The sequence below is a fragment of the Chlorocebus sabaeus genome, chromosome 9 (genome assembly GCF_047675955.1).
Source record: "Chlorocebus sabaeus isolate Y175 chromosome 9, mChlSab1.0.hap1, whole genome shotgun sequence".
In the NCBI taxonomy this organism is placed as follows: Eukaryota; Metazoa; Chordata; class Mammalia; order Primates; family Cercopithecidae; genus Chlorocebus; species Chlorocebus sabaeus.
The window spans coordinates 52,791,343-52,812,882 of NC_132912.1; the positions used below are offsets into that span (position 1 = coordinate 52,791,343).

Below are 21,540 nucleotides of genomic sequence, written 5' to 3' on the forward strand. Positions count from 1 at the left end.
GGGAGGTGATTGGATCATGGGGGCAGTTTTCCTCATGCTGTTCTTGTGATATTCAGTGATCTCTCATGAGATCTTATAGGGTTTCATTTCGTTTTGTTTTTTGGGGATGGAGTCTTGCTCTGTTGCCCAGGCTGGAGTGCCATGGCATGATCTTGGCTCACTGCAGCCTCTGCCTCCTGGGTTCCAGCGATTTTCCTGCCTCAGCCTCCTGAGTAGCTGGTATTACAGGCATGCACCACCACACCCAGCTAATTTTTGTATTTTTAGTAGAGATGGGATTTCACTACATTAGCTAGGCTGGTCTCAAACTCCTGACCTCAGTTGATCCACCTGCCTTGGCCTCCCAATGTGCTAGGGTTACAGGTGTAAGCCACTGTGCCCAGCTGAGATCTGATGGATTTATACATGTTTGACGGTTGCTCCTTCACATGTTCACACACTGTGTGTGGCCACCATGTAAGGGGGACCTGGTTCCCCTTATGCCATGATTGTATGTTTCCTGAGGCCTCCCCCACCATGTGAAACTGTATTTAAACCTCTTTCCTTTATAAATTACCCAACCTCAGGTATTTATATCAGTGTGAAAACAGACTAATATACTTTCTGATAATCATGCCTGAGGAATTGGGGGAATTCAGACTACCTGGGATAAAATTGTGGCCCCACCCTTAGCAGTCATGTGACCTTGGGGAGGTTACTTACCTTCTCCATCTCAACTTATTCTGTAAAATCTGTAAAATGAGATTGTTTCTGAAGGTTAAATGAGCGTAGCACAGTGGGGACACTGTCAGGCACACACTGCTTGCCACATGTCGAGTATTCATCTTTATTAAATTAGGACTGTGGTAACCCACTTTATGGCTCTCGATTTTGTATGACAAAATCATGCTTAGTGCTTTGTTAGTAAAAGAAAGAAAATCTGAAAGTCCCTGCCGCGGAAGGAAGAAATAGCGGGGAGAAAAGGGAGTTGGTAAGTTTCACCATTTTAGAGCTTGGAGGGACAAGTTAGGTTTCTATTTTGTGGAGAAGGAGGTGGAGGCAGGATGGGTCCTAAGGTGTCATTCAAGACACACAGCCATAACTCTTTACTGAGAATAGAGCTAGGGCCCCAGGGATTGCTGTGGTCAATTTGCAGACAAAAACAACCACCCATTGGAAGACAGGAGGGGAGTGTTTAGTTACAAAAGCAGTCAGCCATTCAGGTGTATCTATATTCAGTCAGCAAATAAAAGTTGTTCAACTTAGTTGCTAATGGGACCCACTCTACTGATGCTTTGTGTAGAACTCATAGAGGAAGACGGCTTCAAGCAACGAACTACCCTGTGCTTTTCTTAGGACTAAAAATCTCAGGAAGCTGGTGATGGATGAAAACCTTAGTCCCACTGGCACTGCACGAGGGGCCAGGAGAGCAGCAGCATCATAAGCCACAGGGTGGGGCAGCCCAGACAGGGGCATTCTGAGCTGTTGGGGAGGGGTGGCAACCAGGGTGGGGCACTGTGAGCTGTCAGGGAGGGCTTTGTGATGTGTGGGGTGGGGCATTGTGTGCCACATGCCTGGGCTCCCACCTGGGCCAGTGGGCTTCAGTCTGTAGGTGACTACAGAAGGAGGAGGAGCTCCCTCTGTTCTCTCCTTAGGCAGTTGTGTCTCTCAGCGCTTGTTGGGTTCACAACCTATTAAATAAGCCGGCTGGTCTTCACCCTCCCAGACAAGTCAACTCAGGGAAGGCGGCAGGGCATAGGCCTTGGCCTGCATCCCCATCTGGGGCCAGGGCCGGGCTGTGAGGTAGTCAGGCGAGCAGCAGGCAAGACCATCTCTGCAAGTGCAGCATAGCCTCGGCCTAGGACAGCGGGAGTGTGTGGCCAAAGCTGTGAGCAGAGGCACAGGTGGTGGCAGACAGTAGAGACGCCCCATGGGGAACATACTGACCTGCTGTGTGTGCCCCAGGGACAGCCCTGAGTTTGACCAGTAGCAGGGGTCAGTGTGCCCCTCGGAGTCTAAGATCTATGAGGCAGGAGCGCCCATGGCTGCTGCTGTACAGCCTGCTGCAGTGACTGTTGAAGTTGGTGAGGACCTCCACATGCACCACATCCATGACCAGGAGATGCCTGAAGGTAAGGAGGTGACGGGTGCCATCTGCCCTCGTCTTGCCTCTGGTCCCCAAGGTCCCCTGGGAGGCATCGCCCACTTTGAGCTCCTTTCTGCCTGTAGCCAGCTTTCCCGGGGCTGGCCAGGAACAAAAGCTGACTCTGCCTTGCATTCCCACCCCTTAGTCTTTCCCCACCAAGTCCAGCAGTTTCTTTTCGTCTCCCCTCCCAATCGCCCAGTTCTTGCTCTCTCATCTCATTCTCCCAGGCTGGCACGGGACCATTTATTTCTGGCTATTCTTGTCGAATAAGCAGCAGTCAAATAAACGAGTTGATAAATTTTTATAAATGATTATATCTTTTTTTTTTTCTTTTCTCCCTCTATACATATAGCTTTGGAGTTTAAACCTGCCAATTCAGAAGCAAGCACAATATTCCATGGGAACTCTCAAACAGATGGTGAGACAACGTTGTCTGTAGCTCTATTTATTAACCTGTGGGACTTTGTTGAGGCTTTGCACCATTTTCTTCCTTTTCTCAATAAAAATTCAAATATCCCAACTTTCCAGAACCCATCTTATTTTTTCTTTGTACCTGTCCAGATGGTACCTAAGTGAAGGAACCAGGTAAGTGCCTAATTGTTTCCTTTGTTAAAGTAGCTAAATCTCAGGACAGTTCATATTCAGATATTCGGGGATTTCTTGTTTAAAATCAGAATGGAGGTTGCCACGGGAGAGGCTGTATGGTATTCTTAATGGTAAGTCACCTTGATAGAGGCTGCTTAGTTTCTTCTAACTGTAATTTGAACAGAGAAGAAAAAAAAAAAAGGAGGGTGCTTAAAATAATTGTGAAAGGTGTGAAATGTCACTGCCAGGACTGCAGAAAAATTGTTGTGCGTTGTAGGGGGGAGGGTTTGTCAAAGGAGTTTACCCATGAGGCTCTGATTACTTTAAAATTCTTACTTTAACACAAAATGTGTCTCCAGATTTATTCTGGTGACTTAACAGACTTTATTTACCTCCTTATTCTAAAAGAGAGGTGAGGATTGGTTCATGGTCAAAACTTTCAAAAGACATGAAACGGCAATGTAGACTTTTAATGTGTAATATAAAGATTGCCGGTTAAAATCTCCGACCTTCCCTGTAAGAGTGTTTGTTGCCGAGACTCCTCCTTTGTCCTTTCACCTCCTGACAATAGCATCTTGTTCAAAGATAGGAAAGTCAGAGTTTTGGCTGGGCATGGTGGCTCACACCTGTAATCCCAGCACTTTGGGAGGCTGAGGCAGGTGGATCACCTGAGGTCAGGAGTTCGAGACCAGCCTGGCCAACATGGTGAAACCCCATCTCTACTAAAAAAAAAAACACAAAAATTAGCTGGGTGTGGTGGCGCATGCCTGTAGTTCCAGCTACTCGAGAGGCTGAGGCGGGAAAATTGCTTGAACCTGGGAGGCGGAGATTGTAGTGAGCAGAGATCATGCCAATGCACTCCAGCCTGGGTGACAGAGCGAGACCCCGTCTCACAAGAAAAAAAGAAGAAAAGGAAGAAAGTTGGAGATTTTTAAGTCTCTACACTGCTGGGAGAGGCGGGGGATGGGAGCCAGTAGAAAAGAGAAAACAGTTGGTTTGCCTCTAAAATTTTGCAAAGAGATGACTCTAGGTAAAAGTAATTCTGGATAATAACATGATTCTTGAATAAAAACTAAAATTTTCAAAATAGAAAGCTTTGCATCATAAAGATATTAAATCCAGTCGGCTTATTGGTTTCATTTAAATGGCAGAGATTTCATTGCTGTAGAGGAGATATCTTATAGCTCTTCTATTTAAACTTTGGTTGGGCTCTTAATTTTTTAAGAGGTAGGATAATTAAGACTCATGATGAGTATGACTTTGTAACTTATAAGTACTATCTTCACTTTTCAAGATATTTAAGGATTGCTTTAGAATAAACAAATATGTGAATTAAAGTAGTTACAAAGCATGTAAGTACTGTGTAAACTTATAGTCTGTTTGGTGATGTAAGGAAAACCTGATTGATGTTACACACCAGTTAGTAGATGGGTAGTATTGGATGAGAGCCCAAAAATGGTTGTTTATTGTCATTCTTTAGGATTACAACACAGTTTATGTATGTCTCACTTGGCCCTTTCCAATACAAATAAGGTCTGTGTATATTCTCCCTATGTATTGCTAATGAAGAAATGAAGACTTAGAGATATCGCATGACTGTGGAAGATAGCTACTCAACAGAACTAACATTCTATGTCCTCAGAATGACATGGAAGTGACAGATACGCTGAATTTACTTTTTAAAAATTTTTTAAACTCTAGAATACGTCTTATATTTTGCCTATAAAATAGACCTTTTAAAACTTACTGCCATCTCGATTTATTTTATGCAAAGTTGATTTTACACAACTCAAAGCCGACATTTACCTCTTCATTTTTTTTTTTTTTTTTTAAATAAAGGTGGGTGTCTATGTTACACATGTTGGCCTCAAATTCCTGACCTGGGTTCAAGTGATTTTCCCATCTCGGCCTCCTGAGTAGCTGGGACTACAAGCATGGCCATCTTGCTTGGCTCTCTCTTATGTCTATACATTCATTTCAGTGGATAAGAATAAAAGGAGAGGTAGTGACATAGCCTAAATGCAGCAGTTGAATAAACGAATTGATAAATTCTTATAAATGATTACATCTTTTTTTCCTTTCTCCCTCTATACATTTAGCTTTGGAGTTTAACCCTCCTGCCAATCCAGAGGCAACCACAGTATTCCACAGGAACTCTCAAACAGATGGTGAGACAATGTTGTTTTTTCCACCAAGAGAAAGAGTAAAAACTCTTGTTGGACCAGGTGTATTATAGGAAGTATTTAGAAAAACTCATACTGGTTTAAATTTTTCAACTTTTCACATATTCACTTGTCTTATTTTAATGTGTGATATACTTTCCTTTAGTTGTTACCATTTTAGTGAAAACATGTAAACTTTTGTTTATACATTTTGCCATCATTTTATCAACACAATTAATTTGTCATGTGATGGAGGAGTCATGGATTTCTCTTTATTCATAATTCTTGGCCCCTTTTCCCTTGCTCCAAAGAGTACATTTTAAAGATGAATGATAGAACTTAGGCTTCAGCTTGGTTTTCATTTAAACAAATTTAAAAACATAGTTGTTTATCATCGGGGATTGAATCTGTGATATGGGCCTCCTCTCACACAGTCCTCTGACCACATTCATTTACCACATCCAAGTTCATGCTACTCAAAACTTTTAAGTTATTAACCTTTTCATTTGATGTAATGTCAATTTAAACATGCCCTACTCTTGCTTATTTTTCTTAATGTTATGTTAAATCCTCATTTATTTGCTAAAAAGCCATACACAGCCAAGTTTTCCAGTTGACTTAAACAGCAAGAATACAAGTGAGGGTTCTATAATAATATGTGAAGTAACGCAGCACAGTAAAATATGGGAGTTTCTAACTTTGTTTTTATAGTTTGAGTAGACTTTGCCCATCCTGAGTCAGTTATTTCTGGTTAGAATTTGTGTTCATTTTTTACATTACTGTAAACAGATACCTAAGGCTGGGTAATTTATAACAAAAAGAGGTTTAATTGGCTTATACATCTTTAGGCTGTACAAACATGGCTTCAACATCTGCTTCTGGAGAGGGCCTCAGCAAGCTTACAATCATGATAGAAGGCAAAGGGGAAGCAGGTGGTTCCACACGGTGAAAGAAGGAGGAGAGAGGGGAGGAGGGAAGGTGCCACACTCTTTTTTTTTTTTTTTTTTTTTGAAATGGAGTCTTGCTCTGTTGCCCAGGCTGGAGTGCAATGGTGTGATCTCAGCTCACTACAACCTCTACCTCCCAGGTTCAAGCAATTATCCTGCCTCAGCCTCCTGAGTAGCTGGGACTATAGGCGGGCACCATAACACCTGGCTAATTTTTGTATGTTTGGTAGAGACAGGTTTTCACCATGTTGACCAGGCTGGTCTCGAACTCCTGACCTCAGGTGATCTGCCCGCTTCAGCCTCCCAAAGTGCTGGAATTACAGGCTTGAACCACCACACCCAGCCGGTACTACAGTCTTTTAAACTACCATAATGACAATTTGCTTATTACCATGGGGATGGGACCAACCTATTCATAAGGAATCCCCCACCATTACCCAAGCACCTCCCACTAGGCCTTGTCTCCAACATTAAGGGTCACATGTTAACATGAGGTTTGGAGGGGGAACATATCCAAAACATATCAGAATTGTATTTCCCAGCTCCTTCTAGAGCCATGGGAGAGCATGGAAGCGGTAAAAGAAAAGCTATTCCATGTCCCTCACTCTTCAGTGGTAGGAACTTTTGCCTACAAGGCCCTTCCAGCATCAAAGGCAGAGGCAGTGTAGGAAACAAAGCATGGCCCAAGTCCCTCTTGGGGCTTTTATTATTCTGGCCTTATTTTAGGGAAAAAAAAAAATGATTTTTTGTGCTGCAGACACCATGTCCAATTAGGTTTGTATACTCATTTTAAAATTAAAATTTAGGCCAGGCTCTGTGGCTTACGCCTGTAATCCCAGCTCTTTGGGAGACCGAGGTGGTGGGAGGCCGAGGTGGGTGGATCACGAGGTTAGGCGATCAAGACCATCTTGGCTAATGCAGTGTAACCTCATCTCTACTAAAAATAAAAAAACAAAAATTAGCTAGGCATGGTCGCGTGTGCCTGTAGTCCCAGCTAGTCGGGAGGCTAAGGCTGGAGAATTGCTTGAGCCTGGGAAGCAGAGGTTGCAGTGAGCTGAGATCCCACGACTACACTCCAGCCTAGGTGACAGTGAGACTCCGTCTCAAAAAAAAAAAAAAAAAAAAAAAAAATTAAGATAGGTTACTTTCCAGTTGTGCAAAGACCATTTTTTGTTTTGTTCTGTTTTTAGTGACATATTAGTAGATAACTGCTAAGTGTGATTCAGGATGCTTATGGGGATTCTGTTGCATCTAGATAGGTGCCTGGTCAGGAAGTAGTTCTTAGAGCTGTTAGCTCTTAGCTTCTGATAATTAAAGTAAGCTATGTGTAAATACAGAATGAGAGAATACTAATGGATCATGGCTCATATATGCAACAGTTAAACCTTTTTATTAGCTAAAATTTTCATCTGGCCTAATTTTTTTGCCCTTTTCTTTTGTACATGAGGATTCTTTCATTTGTATGTAATATAAACTTTATGAAATAGAAACTTTCATTTGTACATAATAGAAACTTTATGAAATTAATCATGCCAGATAATTTAAATTATAAATTATTGAAAATAATTTTTTAAATGGAATTTTGCCTCATTTTACATAGGAGTAATCAGTAAGATGTTAATAACTACTTTTATTTTATGGTATTTGTATCAGAAGTGACCAGTTTTTTTTTTTTTATTCTTAGTTGTAGAAATAAGAAGAAGCAACTGTACAAACCATGTAAGTAAACAGTCAAATAGTTAACAAATAGATAGTTTGACATAAAAGTATCTCTCTCTTGATTTCTTTAAATTACAATATGGACCCAGTGGCGATAGTATGGACCCCTTTTTGTGGATTTTCTTTTTCTTTTTTTTTTTTTTTGAGATGGAGTCTTGCTCTGTCGCCCAGGCTGGAGTGCGGTGGCCGGATCTCAGCTCACTGCAAGCTCCGCCTCCTGGGTTTACGCCATTCTCCTGCCTCAGCCTCCCGAGTAGCTGGGACTACAGGCGCCCACCACCGCGCCAGGCTAATTTTTTGTATTTTTTAGTAGAGACGAGGTTTCACCGTGTTAACCAGGATGGTCTCGATCTCCTGACTTCGTGATCCGCCCGTCTCGGCCTCCCAAAGTGCTGGGATTACAGGCTTGAGCCACCGCGCCCGGCCTGGATTTTCTAAATCTCTTCTATTTTCCTAAGTATTAAATTTATCCAGAAAAGTCTTTAGCTTAGGGTGTCCTTTTAAGGATTTCTGATATTTAAGTTAAATTTCAATAATCTGGTTGTGGTAAAAAGATCTGCTTTAAGGCTGGGCGTAGTGGCTCACACCTGTAATCCCAGCACTTTAGGAGGCCAAGGCGGGCGGATCATCTGAGGTCAGGAGTTCGAGACAACCCTGACCAACATGGTGAAATTCTGTCTCTACTAAAAATACAAAATTAGCCAGGCACGGTGGTGCATGCCTGGAATCTCAGCTACTCAGGAGGCTGAGGCAGGAGAATTACTTGAACCCGGGAAGCAGAGGTTGCAGTGAGCCGAGATCATGCCATTGCATTCCAGCCTGGGTGAGAGAGTGAAACTCTATTTCAAAAAAAAATAATAATAAAAATAAAAAAAGTTTTGCCTTAAATATTTAATCTTATTTTTAACGAAATAACAAAAATAGAATAGCTAAGTTAATGCCAGCACTGTCTACTGACTTTCTGTCACAGCAGGTGAAAGCATACCTTCCTTGCTACACCATGATCTTATGTTCCTCCCTCTGTTTCTTCCAATTGTAGCACACTTCTTCATTAAATCAGTAATATTTACATGATTATGACTCTGCAAATATTATTCACTGCTAAGTCATATGGTGTTTTCACTGTGCCTCTGCATTACATGTCCTTCATCCTGTCTCTGAAACAGTTCTGAAATCTGAGCACTTCTGCAATTCTCCTGGATCTTCTCTTTTTTCCTAGCCGATGTGAGTTTATCCATCCAGATATGGTAAGGAGCCTCTGGGTGGTCTGTTTGCTTTCACATCCATTATTTTTCAGCATGAAGTTAATTTTCAGACTATATTCGTTTGCTTATTTTCTAACAGCTATTTTCCCCCAAGTGTTGTAGCATTTATCACATGCCTTTCAAAGATACTTTCCGTCTGCGAAAACACATCTGTTCCTTTTCTGTGTGTGTTGGCGGGGCAACTTTCTTTGGCCTTTTGTCATCCTAGTTCAATATGGAGTGGCTTTCCCTAGATAGGCTTGATGTCTGCTTTTCTGTGCTATCTCCTTAAAGTCTTTTGGGATCTCACATAACTGCTGTCTTGTGTGGGATCACCTGAGTCCTAGATTCTGTGTTTCCTTCTGTCCTGTTATCCTCTCTAGTTGTACTTGAACACATTTTCCTGGGTGGAGATGTTTAGAGAGCTGGCCAGTCTTAAAATCCCTCCTCTTTGATAGAGAGGACACCTCTAGGTTGAATCTAAATTTTATGGTTCTGAAGACATTTTGCAGTTGCGCTGTCATTACAGTGTTGTTCTTGAATCTGTTGCCAGTGTGTGATACACTATTTACAACCAGGTTTTAGGTATCTGTGGAAGCTTTTTAGGATCTTCCCTCTCTCTGAGGTTCTGAAATTTTATAATAACAGCATGTTGGGGATCTTTTCATTTTATTGAGACTACTAAACCTTGAAAACTTATTTATTTTCTCTGTTTCTTTTACTGATAGTCTTGTTATTCAGACGCTAGGCTGCTTAGACCAGTACACCTGCATTGGTGTTTAATTTTTCTTCTTCTGTTTTTTTCAGTTTGTCTTTTTATTCTAGTTCTGGGATATTCTGTGACTTTATCCTCTACTATTTCTATTGAATTTTATATTTTTGAGAGTGTTTTAAGATTTTTTGTTAACTTTTGCTCCTGGTTTTGACTGCTCCTATGAATTCCTTTTTTCTGTTGTTTTGATTTCTGTTGTTGGAGGCTTCCCTCCAATGTGTGGTGGTCCCTGGCCTGCTTTATTTGGAAGCAGGACTTCTGTTAACTGATAGCACTCAGTGTGAGGTGTTGGAAGCCAAACTAGCTTTTCATTTGGGGGACCTCAGTGTATTGTCTGGGGATCTTTACTCGAAACATTTCAGTTTCTTCTGAGAAGGATCTCCCAATTTTCTGCCTGGAAAATAAAAGCGTGGCCACTTGCTTTCCAAAAGCAGAGTTAGCGAAGGAAGTTGGAAATCCATTTTTGGTATATAGTTTTCTTTATGTCTCAGGTTTAAGCCATGGTATCTCTGAGCCAGGAATTCTCAGGTTTGATATATCCAGAGAACACACATCTAAGTTCCTTGTCAGATGGAAGGACAGGTGGACTTGGGCCTCTGGTTAGAGATTTTCAACTGACCTTGCTGGCTTTTGTTTTACATTTTACCCAACTTTCCAAAGTGCCATTTGCCTGTAAGTTCACAACCTGCCTTTAGTTCTGCAAGACAAACTGGCTCGCTTTGGTTCCAGTCACTTTCTGTAGGGACCAAAGTTGTGCTTCCGTGTTATTTACCACTCCTTAATCTACTTTTTATATCACAGCATTTATTAAAAATTATCTGTGTCAACCTTCTCTCCTGGTCATGTGTGTAACCTTTATTTTATGACTAATGAGACTTCTGGATTGTGGTCAATCTATTATATTTAATACAAATTTAGGACCTATGTTTAAATCAAAGTCTAATTTGAGTATAATTAATGATATTAACCTAGAGAAGTTTTAAAACTAATGTATCTATAATCATATTACACTTTTCTCCTAAGGCCTTGTTTAATATTTTCTTTCAAACTTTATCCACTGCCATATACTTCCCTTTACTTCACAACAGAGATGGAGCTGTTTTCATGAATGCCCAAAGTGTTAGAAATATTTAAGTTAATTAAGATTTGTTCATTTTTAGCCTGGTCAACATAGCAAGACCTCATGTCTACAAAAAGGTAAAATAACATATTAGCCAGGCCTGGTGGCATGTGCCTTTCGTTTTGCCTACTCAGGAGGCTGAGGCAGAGGATCGCTTGAGCTCAGGAGTTTGAGGCTGCAGTTAACTATATTTGTACCACTGCTCTCCAGCCTGGGCAACAAAGGGAGACCCTGTCTCAGAAAAAGGAAAAAAGTTATTAATTCTTTAAAAACATATCTAAAATTTGTCCTGCCCAAAAGGAGAGCAAAAAATGTGAACTTTAGTCTTTGTTTTATTTTATTTATGTTTGCTGAGAAAAAATGCTGTACTTTATTTATTTATTTATTATTTCTATAGGTTTTTGGGGGAACAGGTGGTATTTGGTTATATGACTAAGTTCTTTAGTAATGATTTGTGAGATTTTGGTGCACCCATCACCTGAGCAGTATCCACTGAACCCAGTTTGTAGTCTTTTATCCCTCACCATCCTCCCAGCTTTTTCCCCGAGTCCCCAAAGTCCATTGTATCATTCTTATGGCTTTGCATCCTCATAGCTTAGCTCCCATGTATGAATGAGAACATATGATGTTTGGTTTTCCATGCCTGAGATACTTCACTTAGAATAATAGTCTTTACTTCCATCCAGTTGCTGGGAATGCCATTAATTTTTTCCTTATTATGGCTGAGTAGTATTCCTTATATATATATAGGTGTGTATATGTAGATCACATTTTCTTTATCCACTCATTGACTGATGGGCATTTGAGCTGGTTCCATATTTTTGTAGTTGTAATTTGTTTGAGTTCCTCGTAGATTCTGGATCGTAGCCCTTTGTCCGACGTATAGACTGTGAAGATTCCCTCCCACTCTGTGGGGTGTCTGCTTACTCTGCTGATTGTTCCTTTTCCTGTGCAGAAGTTCTTTAGTTAAGTCTCACCTGTTTGTTTCTATTGCATTTGCTTTTGTTACATTTGCTTTTGTGTTCTTGATCATGAAATCTTTGCCTAAGCCAGTGTCTAGGTGGGTTTTTCCAGTGTTATCTTCTAGAATTTTTATGGTTTCAGGTCATAGATTTATGTGCTTGAACTATCTTGAGTTGATTTTTGTGTAAGGTGAGAGTTGAGGATCCAGTTTCATTCTCCTGCATGTGGCTTGCCAATTATCCCAGCACCATTTGTGGAATAGGGTTCACTTTCTTCACCTTGTGTTTTAGTTGGCTTTGTTGAAAATCAGTTGGCTATGGGTATTTGAGTTTATTTCTGGGTTCTTTATTCTGTTCCATTGGTGTATGTGCCTATTTTTGTACCACTACCATGCTATTTTGGTGACTATGGCCTACTGTTTTACATTTTACCCTACTTTCCAAAGTGCCATTTGCCTGTAAGTTCACAACCTGCCATTAGTTCTGCAAGACAAACTGGCTCACTTCTGTTCCAGTCACTTTCTGGTATAGTTTGAAATAAGTAATGTGATGCCTCCAGATTTGTGGTTTTTGCTTAGTTTTGTTTTGGCTATGTGAGTTCTTGTTTGGTCCCATATGAATTTTAGGGTGGTTTTTTCTAGTTCTGTGAAGAAGGATGGTGGTATTTTTATGGGAATTAGGTTGAATTTGTAGATTGCTTTTGGCAGTATGGTCATTTTCACAATATTCATTCTACCCATTCATGAGCATGGGATGTCTTTCCATTTGTTTGTGTCTATGATTTCATTCAGCAATGTTCTGTAGTTCCCAATGGCATATCAAGAAAATAATCCAGCCGGGCACGGTGGCTCACACCTGTAATCCCAGTACTTTGGGAGGCCAAAGCGGGTGGATCAGGAGGTCAGGGGTTTGAGACCAACATGGTGAAACCCCGTCTCTACTAAAAATACAAAAATTAGCCGGGTGTGATGGTGCGTGCCTGTAATCCCAGCTACTCAGGAGGCTGAGGCAGGAGAATCACTTGAACCTGGGAGACAGAGGTTGCAGTGAACAAAGATCACCCCACTGCACTCCAGCCTGGGTGACAGAGCAAGACTACATCTCAAAAAAAAAGATAATCCACCACGATCAAATGGGTTTCATACCAGGGATGCAGGGATGGATTAACATATACAAGTCAATAAATATGATATACCACATAAACAGAATTAAAAACAAAAAATCACATGATTATCTCAATAGACACAGAAAAAGCATTTGACTGAATGCAGCATCCTTTTATGATTAAAACCCTCAGCAAAATTGGCATACAAGGGTCATACCTCAATGTAACAAAAGCCATCTATGACAAACCCACAGCCAACATAATACTGAACGGGGAAAAGTTGAAAGCATTCCCCCTGAGAACCGGAACAAGACAAGGATGCCCACTCTCACCACTTCTATTCAACATAGTACTGGAAGGCCTAGCCAGAGCAATCACACGAGAGAAAGCCATAAAAGGCATCCAGATCAGTAAAGAGGAAGTCAAACTGTTGCTATTTGCTGGTGATATGATCATATACCTAGGAAACCCTAAACTGATAAATGAATTCAGGAAAGTTTCAGGAGACAAAATTAATGTACACAAATCAGTAGCTCTGTTATACCCCAACAGCAACCAACCTTAGAATCAAACCAAGAACTCAACCCCTTTTATGATAGCTGCAAAAATAACATAACATAACATAACATAACATAACATAACATAACATAACATAACATAAAATACTTAGGAATAGACCTAACCAAGGAGGTAAAGACCTCTACAAGGAAAACAACTTTAGTATTTTTAATGGGTTAAAATGAGAAGCAGCAGGTACAGCAGAAGAAGTCGGTGGGCATCAGCGTCCAATGGGTACTGGACCTTTGATGGTAAGGCTTTGGTTTTGACTTACTAAATTACTAGGTACAATTATTTTCTAGTTTTTGTTATTAAACCTTAAAACTACTAAGTAACCCCTTCCATTTCTTGTTAAAGATCATAACATTTCAAACTCTGATTTATGCTGACTGATGTTAGATTGTTTCTATTTTGTGACTACCTTAAATAATACCTATAAACAGTAAACCGTTAGTAATGTTTTTGCTATAATTAAATGTTGTAAGACTTATCTTCCAAATTATAACTGAATTGTCAAACACTTGTCAAAGTTTTGGATTTACTCATAATTCTATGCTCAGCACTGGAAGTAGGAAGAGTAAGGGGCCTCCGTTACTCTTATGGAGAGGCATACTTTCTCATGGGGGGAATACTCTGCAAGAATTCATATCTTGTAAGCAGTGGTGAATGCTACTAATTAGTGTACAAAAAAATTTTTTTTGGTGCAAAGAGATCCAAGAGGGTAGATGGAGTCGAGCTTGCTGAAGCAAGGAAAGAGAAAAGCAGTATTCTAGGCAGAGAGCAGGGGTAGAGCAGGAAAATGGCTAGGTGCAGGTCAGATGATTTATTGAATGAAATGGATCAAGTTTTGAAATGAATCGAAAGTACTCTCTGAGTCTCGTTTGAGTCGTGTCATGGCAGTCTTATTTAAACATGAAGTGAAAGTTAGATTTTTTAAGTTGTCATCTGTTTTCAGGGTGTGAGAGAATATTTAAGTGATACTCTTTTTATCCTCCACATAAGAAAATAGGACTAGAGAAACCTATGGCTTCCTCACTTGGTGGCCTAGCAGCCCTGGCACACAGAGCCTCGGAATCTGAAACACTTGTTTTGTCCCAATATCACCTGAAATAATACATTTAGGATGAGTAATTTAGTAAATGCATTAGTCTTGTATTCACTGCAATAAAATGCTCTTGTACCAGTATTATTTAATACATTAGATTTTATTGTAATAAATAAATCATAGAAATAGAAATTCTTGACTGCTTTATATTGCTGTAGAAAAAAACAGTGAAGTCTTATTTTAAAATTTTCTCATGATTTTTAAAGGGAATTCATAAAATCCTTGTTAGGTTTGATGACAGGTACCATATTAAGGGCAGCATTTTATAACCCGTATCTTAAACATCGTCTCTGGAAGTTAAGAGTCTCCAATGGGTTTTCTGTAGAGTGCACATGATACCACACTCAGGCAGTTCATGGAGTGTAAGAAATATCTTAGTGCTTTGTCATTTCACGTTTTAACCAAGAAAAAATACACTTTGATAAGTTTAACTTACACTTCCCTTCCCCTTCAGGTATCTACTGTGCGTTTCAGTCAACAATATAGCTCATGTTCAACAATATTTCTCGATGACAGCACAGCCAGCCAGCCTTATCTTACAATGACAATAATATCGTGAGTACAGCTATACTGCCAAGGGACAGATTCCTTTATTCTAAAATTATTTCAGCCATTTGTTTTTCCTCTTCAGCAATCAGTTTAAGAAATTGGAGTCAACTATATATTGATATCTAGATTCTAAATATTAAGTATCAATTTCTCTTTTAATCTTAGATGTCTTGGTGAAAGGAAAAATCAGCAAAGAAACAATCCCAGAAAAAGCGTATTTTTTTTTTATGCCTTTATGCTTTGAGACACTGTTGAACTCAGTGAGAAGGATAGGTTCCCTTTACTGAATGTTTCTTTGTGAAAACTTAGTTGTTCAGTGCATTATAGGCCTAAATCAGTGTGTACTACTTTCGACATTCAACTCAGAAGAAGGAACAGCTTTTTCTCTTCTGGCACCACAGTGTATCTGCATTTGAATTTCTCCCATTGTGCATGAGCACCTCATGGGCCACAAAGATGCGCTTTGAGAGCACCCTGAGATGAAGTTTATTTTAAAAGGAACAACCAACACCAGCACCAGCTCCATAGGAGCTGTCCAGTGAACATTATTATCATCTCCTTGGGTTATGAGTGTTGATTTTTAGAACACAGTTTGGAAAGTAGTAATTTAGAATATTAATATTTTTATCTTTAATTTTACTATTCATTCTGTAAACATAACTAGCTTATAAACAATTTCGTTTCAAATGCACTAGCCTTTTTAGCTAATTCAATTGTCAGTAACTTTTACTTCAATAAAAGTGGCAAGTTTACACTCATAATAATGTCACTTTCCTCCCTCCCTTTTTTTTTTTTTTTTTTTTTTTTTGAGACGGAGTCTCGCTCTGTCGCCCAGGCTGGAGTGCAGTGGCCGGATCTCAGCTCACTGCAAGCTCCACCTCCCAGGTTTACACCATTCTCCTGCCTCAGCCTCCCAAGTAGCTGGGACTATAGGCGCCTGCCACCTCGCCCGGCTAGTTTTTTGTATTTTTTAGTAGAGACGGGGTTTCATCGTGTTAGCCAGGATGGTCTCGATCTCCTGACCTTGTGATCCGCCCGTCTCGGCCTCCCAAAGTGCTGGGATTACAGGCTTGAGCCACCGCGCCCGGCCTCCTCCCTCCCTTTTAACAATAGTTGTGATGACATTCTGTTTCAGCAAAAACTGGACTCAAACTCTGTATCAAGTCCTGAGCTTTGGGACCTATTGAGTAATCATTAAATGTCTGTAGTCAGCCAAGTCTCTTAAATCTTTGAGCACACATACACATAAACTACCTTGACTACAGTCCCTGGCTTCTTTTGAGTTCAAAAGATTTTGATGTGTTAGCATACAATTCAAAAATAGCTTTGAAGATTAATCTTGCTCAAACATACTTCATGTTTTTTTTCCTCATTCTACTTTTTAGAAGTCTACTTTTGAAAGTAAAGTAAGTTTTAATTTGCCATCAGCAAGTTTGAGAAATAATCATTTGATATATTAACAATTGGTGAAATAAAGGTTTATTGAGCAAATTAATAGGGCAAATTGGCTTCAAGAAAAGATTTTGGAAAATGTTTATCATGAGTCAGTAGTGTACTGTTGTCAGTGGGATAGGTGGAACTCACTGAGATCACTTATGCAATATTTTTTTTCAAAATACAGGTCTGCAAACACATGTATCTTCCCATCTTCACCTTCCCTCTATCTCTAGGCACTGAGAAGCCTTTTAGGAAAATAGGGATGGATGTGAGGCATCTTTATGTGAAGAAAAGCATCCCAGAAGATTCTGATTTTCACCCCAGCTCTATCATTCCAAACTTTGCTGCACATTGAAATCACCTGGGAAACTTTTACCAACAACCTTGATGCCCAAAGTCATACCCAACACTAATTACATTAAAATGTCTCATGTTGAAGATGAGGCCGTTATTAAAGCTTCTCAGATGATTTTAATGTGCAGCAAAGTTTGAGAGCCACGGCTTAATTTGAGTTTAGGACAAGAAACTGCTCCTATTTGGTGGGACCTTGGGCAAGTCAGTTTTAAGGTTTGTTTCCCTGATCTGTAAAATGAGTGTTGAATTAAATGTCATGTAAGGTCATTGGTCCTTTCCAGCATGTAACTTTAAATTCCGTGATTTTAAAATTATTTCAGAGATGAAAAGTACTTGAAGCACTATAGACATATCCTTCTTACATGCTGATGTTTCAGGCTTTTTAAAAAGTGCTAATATTGTGTAGACCTATTACTAAAATTGAGATTTGCCTTCCCTCAGTTGTTTTCAGCCTCACTCTACAAAATTAGCTGGGCATGGTGGTGCATGCCTGTAATCCCAGCTACTCAGGATGTTGAGGCAGGGGAATGGCTTGAACCGGGGAGGCAGAAGTTGTGGTGAGCCAAGATCGCACCATTGCACTCAAGCCTGGGCAACAAGAGTGAATCTCTATCCCAAAAACAACACACACAAAAAAAATTACCTGGGCATAGTGGCACAAAACTGTGCTGAGGCTGAGACTGGTGAATCGCTTGAACCTGGGAGACAGAGGTTGCAGTGAGCCCGAGCTACTTGGGAGGCTGAGGCATGAGAATCGCTTGAACCTGGGAGGTGGAGGTTGTGGTGAGCCAAGATCCCACCACTGCACTCCAGTCTGAGCAACAGAGCGAGATTCTGGGTCAAAAAATAAACACATAAAATAAATTGGATGGGACGAAAGGTTTTGTGGGTAAAAGAGCATATAACAGGGAAATCTGTTATTATTTATATATTATAATCATCAACAGAAACACGTCTTCTTAACAGCATATTGCCTCGCATTTTGGTTCTCGTATTTTTGTGAAAAACCAAGAAATGAAACGAAGTGCCCTTATGGTGCTGTTCTGAACTAGAAGATTTGAATTTCAGGGCCGCTAGGAGAGTTTCCTCTGCCCCGCTTTTAAAAAATATCTTAAGGCCTAACAAATGATTACATCTATTGTTATGAATTGTTTTTCCTTCCACAGAGTGACCTTGGAGATACATCATGATATCACGCAAAGGTGAGCTTTTTAGAAACCTGTCTTGTTATTGTAGCTAATTACTTTGCAAGATATCAAGCTCAGTGTTAGGTCACAGCTCTAGACATCATAAGCTGTACTGTGCCTGCTAAAATATCGAAGCAAATTATTTGTGTTTTCTTTGTTCCTTAAGACTCTTAATTCTTAAATGATTGAGCATCTCAAAGAGTGTGTGTTTATATTGATTATACTGATATTTACTGTGGTAGAAATATAACATTGAGTTTTTTTTCAAAATCTATTTTTAGTTTAGATTTCACAGCCTTACCACTGTTGATATTATGAGCTAGATAACGCTTTGTTGTGAGGACTGACCTGTGTATTGCAGAGAGTTTAGTAACATTCATGGCCACTACCAACTAGATGTCAGTAGTAACCCATGGCCCAGGTTGTAACAACAGAAAATATTCCTTGAGAACAATATTATTAACAGAAATTTTTCATTGAAAAAATAATTTTTCTACAATCAAAAGTTGAGTAAAAAGTGTGTCATGTATTTGTATTATTTAAAGTCTCTCATACTGAGCTTAATAGGAGACAACTGGATTCTCTAGATGTTTCTTTGCAATTTGCTTTAAAAAAGCAATAAGAGGCTGAGCACGGTGGCTCACGCCTGTAATCCCAGCACTTTGGGAGGCCAAGGTGGGTGGACCACAAGGTCAGGAGATCAAGACCATCCTGATTAACATGGTGAAACCCGCCTCTGCTGAAAGTACAAAAAATGGCTGGATATGGTGGTGCATGCCTGTAGTCCAGCTACTTGGGAGGCTGAGACCGGAGAATCACTTGAACCTGGGAGGCAGAGGTTGCAGTGAGCTGAGATCTCGCCATTGCACCCCAGCCTGAGTGACAGAGGGAGACTCCATCTCAAGAAAAGAAAAAAAGAAGCAATAAGATGACCCAACCTCATGCAAATAGGTAGCTGGTAAAAGGTGTATTTTAAACTTTTCAGACAGTTGTGGGTATTCTTTAATACTAAATCAAAACTTCACAAGTGCTAGTTTCTTAAATTAGTTACAGTGGCATTTTCCATATTAATAAATTTATTCCATCAGTACTCATTGATCTTTCTTGCACAGTAAATGGATCTTCCCCCCCATACTTGCATTTATAATATTATGCATGAATTACTTGGAATATATTGGTTTATGTTTTATTATATCAAAAATCACTTTTAGTTTAACCACCAATCTTACTTTAAAACGCCTTTAAGTATTGAAAAGCTGTCAAGCCTACAGTAGAAGGAACAAGTTTTTCAAAGTCCTCAAGAAAGCTTAAATTTCATCATTGGGAACAAATACTCAATTTCCTTGAAGGAACAAACTCTCACTTCATTTATTTTTGAGAATGATAGTTGTACTTCTTTTTTTAGACTGAGTCTCACTCTGTCACTTGGCTGGAGTGCATTGGTATGATCTCAGCTCCAGCAATCCTCTCACCTCAGACTCCTGTGTAGCTGGGACCACAGATGTGTGGCACCACGCCAGGCTAATTTTCTTGTATTTTTGGTAGAGACAGGGTTTCGTTATGTTGCCGAGGCTGGTCTCGAACTCCTGAAGGAGCTCAAGCCATCTGCCTGCTTTGGCCTCCCAAAGTGCTGGGATTTACAGGCATGAGCCACTGCACTGGCCCAGTTGTACTTTTAAATAAAAGCAATGTTCTGTGAAAAAATTGGTGGTTCAGTTCACAATTAAATCACGAATTCTTTTTTTAAAAAAAAAAAAAAACAACGACGACTGTACTGCAGTCAGCAGAAGCGCTTCTTGTTAACTTTCCACTTACCAGAATCTTAAAGAGACATGTCAAGATTTAATAACATTAATTTTTACTGCTTCATCAAAGACATTCTTAAGTAATTCAAGCTACCTTTTTTAACTGTAGGGGACAGTAAAGAATAGAGTGACTAATGTAATTGGTACCACTGCCTTGATTTATGCTGAGAAACCAGCAGTTTTACCCACTTTTGCTTTTATACAATCATGGCAAGTGTCAACGAAAAAGCAGGCGATGACTTTGTATAACTTTTACAAATTTTAAAATTTTTTAATCAGCTTTCTCAGGTTTAATTAGTATGATTCAGAACAGTGTTGGCCAGGCATAGTGGCTCAGGCCTGTAATCTCAGCACTTTGGGAGTCCGAGGCGAGCAGATCACCTGAGGTCAGGAGTTCAGTACCAGCCTGGCCAACATAGTGAAACCACATCTCTACTAAAAATACAAAAATTAGTCGGGCGTGGTGGTGGGCGCCTGTAATCCCAGCTACTTTGGAGGTTAAAGTAGGAGAATCACTTGAACCTGGGAGGCAAAGATTGCCGTGAACCGAGATCATGCCATCGTACTCCAGCCTGGGCAACAAGAGTGAAACTCGGTCTCAAAAAAAAAAAAAAAAAAGAACAGTTGGCCTCTTAGGCCTTCTGGAAAGGGTCCTGGGGATCCTGAGAGGTCCACAGAGCACATTTGGAGAACCACTGGTTTATCGCACAGGCACAATGCATTAGCTTTACAAAGTTTAAAGTTCATCAAAGACTGGCCTCTTAAAATGGCAGATGAGTTTTTAATTCAAACAACAGAAAACACATAAATATGTCACGAGAGTATACTACAGAGAACTAAAGAGAAAGGAAGCTAGGAAATCTGAATCACGTTTACATTTATTAAAGTTCATCACTACTGCTTTGTAAAACGTTCTTGTGTTTCAATGTGTGGTGTGGTTAGAAGAGTGAAAATATATTTGGTTTATTGCCATTGCCTGTTAGGGAGAGTCAATACTTATGGGCACTTCTGACTGGTTATCATATAAAAGACTTCACAGTACAGGACATGAAGTGCTGAGAAAGAAGAAGTCAGGAAATCCTCTGCAAGTCAGGATCCAGGAGAATTCGTAAAAACTGCTTTGGTAAACACCAAAGCACACAGAAGGCAGTATTTTACTAAACAGATACTACAGTAAGATATTAACAGTTTTCAAAGTAATGCACATTCCTATTTTATAGAGATGCAGATGGATCTTTGAGCGTATGTGATGAAGAGTTATACTCATTTACGGTAAGTGGTGCTTTTATTGAGGTTGTATTTTCATCATACACTTGTATCTGTTTCATGCTGAAGTCAAAGGCATCTTTTATAAAATCTTCCCCATTTCATGTTATATTTAGTCATCTTAAGTGTTGTAAAAAGAATGTGCTGGAATAAGAATGGATCTGCAACTCTGTTTAGTTAGTGAGCTAGTATGAGTAAATATATTATCCAAATAACAGAAAATGTATCTTTTTTTTTTTTTTTTTTTCTGAGGTGGAGTCTCTCTCTGTAGCCCAGGCTGGAGTGCAATCATGTGATCTCGGCTCCCTGCAGGCTCTGCCTCCCAGGTCCCTGTTCAAGCAGAAACCTGAACCAAGTGAACAAGTTCAACATCATCAGTAAGAAGAACTATCAGTGCCATAACTCTAATGGAATGCACGGGGAAGGATTCCACATCATTTTTGTACTGTAATGGCCAAAAGTGCATAACTTCAGTCCAGTCATGGAAACACATCAGACAAACCCAAATCGAGGAACATTTGACAAATACCGATCAGTA

At 39.9% G+C, this 21,540-nt stretch overlaps 1 protein-coding gene across 1 annotated transcript; it reads left to right on the forward strand.

The window, feature by feature from the left end:
* The first annotated feature begins 809 nt into the window (after window positions 1-809).
* LOC140712462 (arf-GAP with GTPase, ANK repeat and PH domain-containing protein 5-like) lies at window positions 810-21,170 on the forward strand. The gene is made up of 8 exons (XM_073019527.1): window positions 810-816; window positions 2,013-2,111; window positions 2,478-2,543; window positions 4,810-4,878; window positions 7,504-7,538; window positions 14,859-14,959; window positions 17,911-17,946; window positions 20,957-21,170. Exons 1-8 carry the CDS (start codon window positions 810-812, stop codon window positions 21,153-21,155), a joined length of 612 nt encoding a protein of 203 aa, XP_072875628.1. The 3' UTR covers window positions 21,156-21,170.
* Window positions 21,171-21,540: the final 370 nt, after the last annotated feature.

Bases quoted from the DNA above. Each gene is read 5' to 3' on its own strand.
- LOC140712462 (XM_073019527.1), top strand. The intron at 4,879-7,503 runs GTGAGACAATGT...TTTTATTCTTAG, and splicing joins CAGGAACTCTCAAACAGATG to TTGTAGAAATAAGAAGAAGC. The intron at 14,960-17,910 runs GTGAGTACAGCT...TTCCTTCCACAG, and splicing joins CTTACAATGACAATAATATC to AGTGACCTTGGAGATACATC.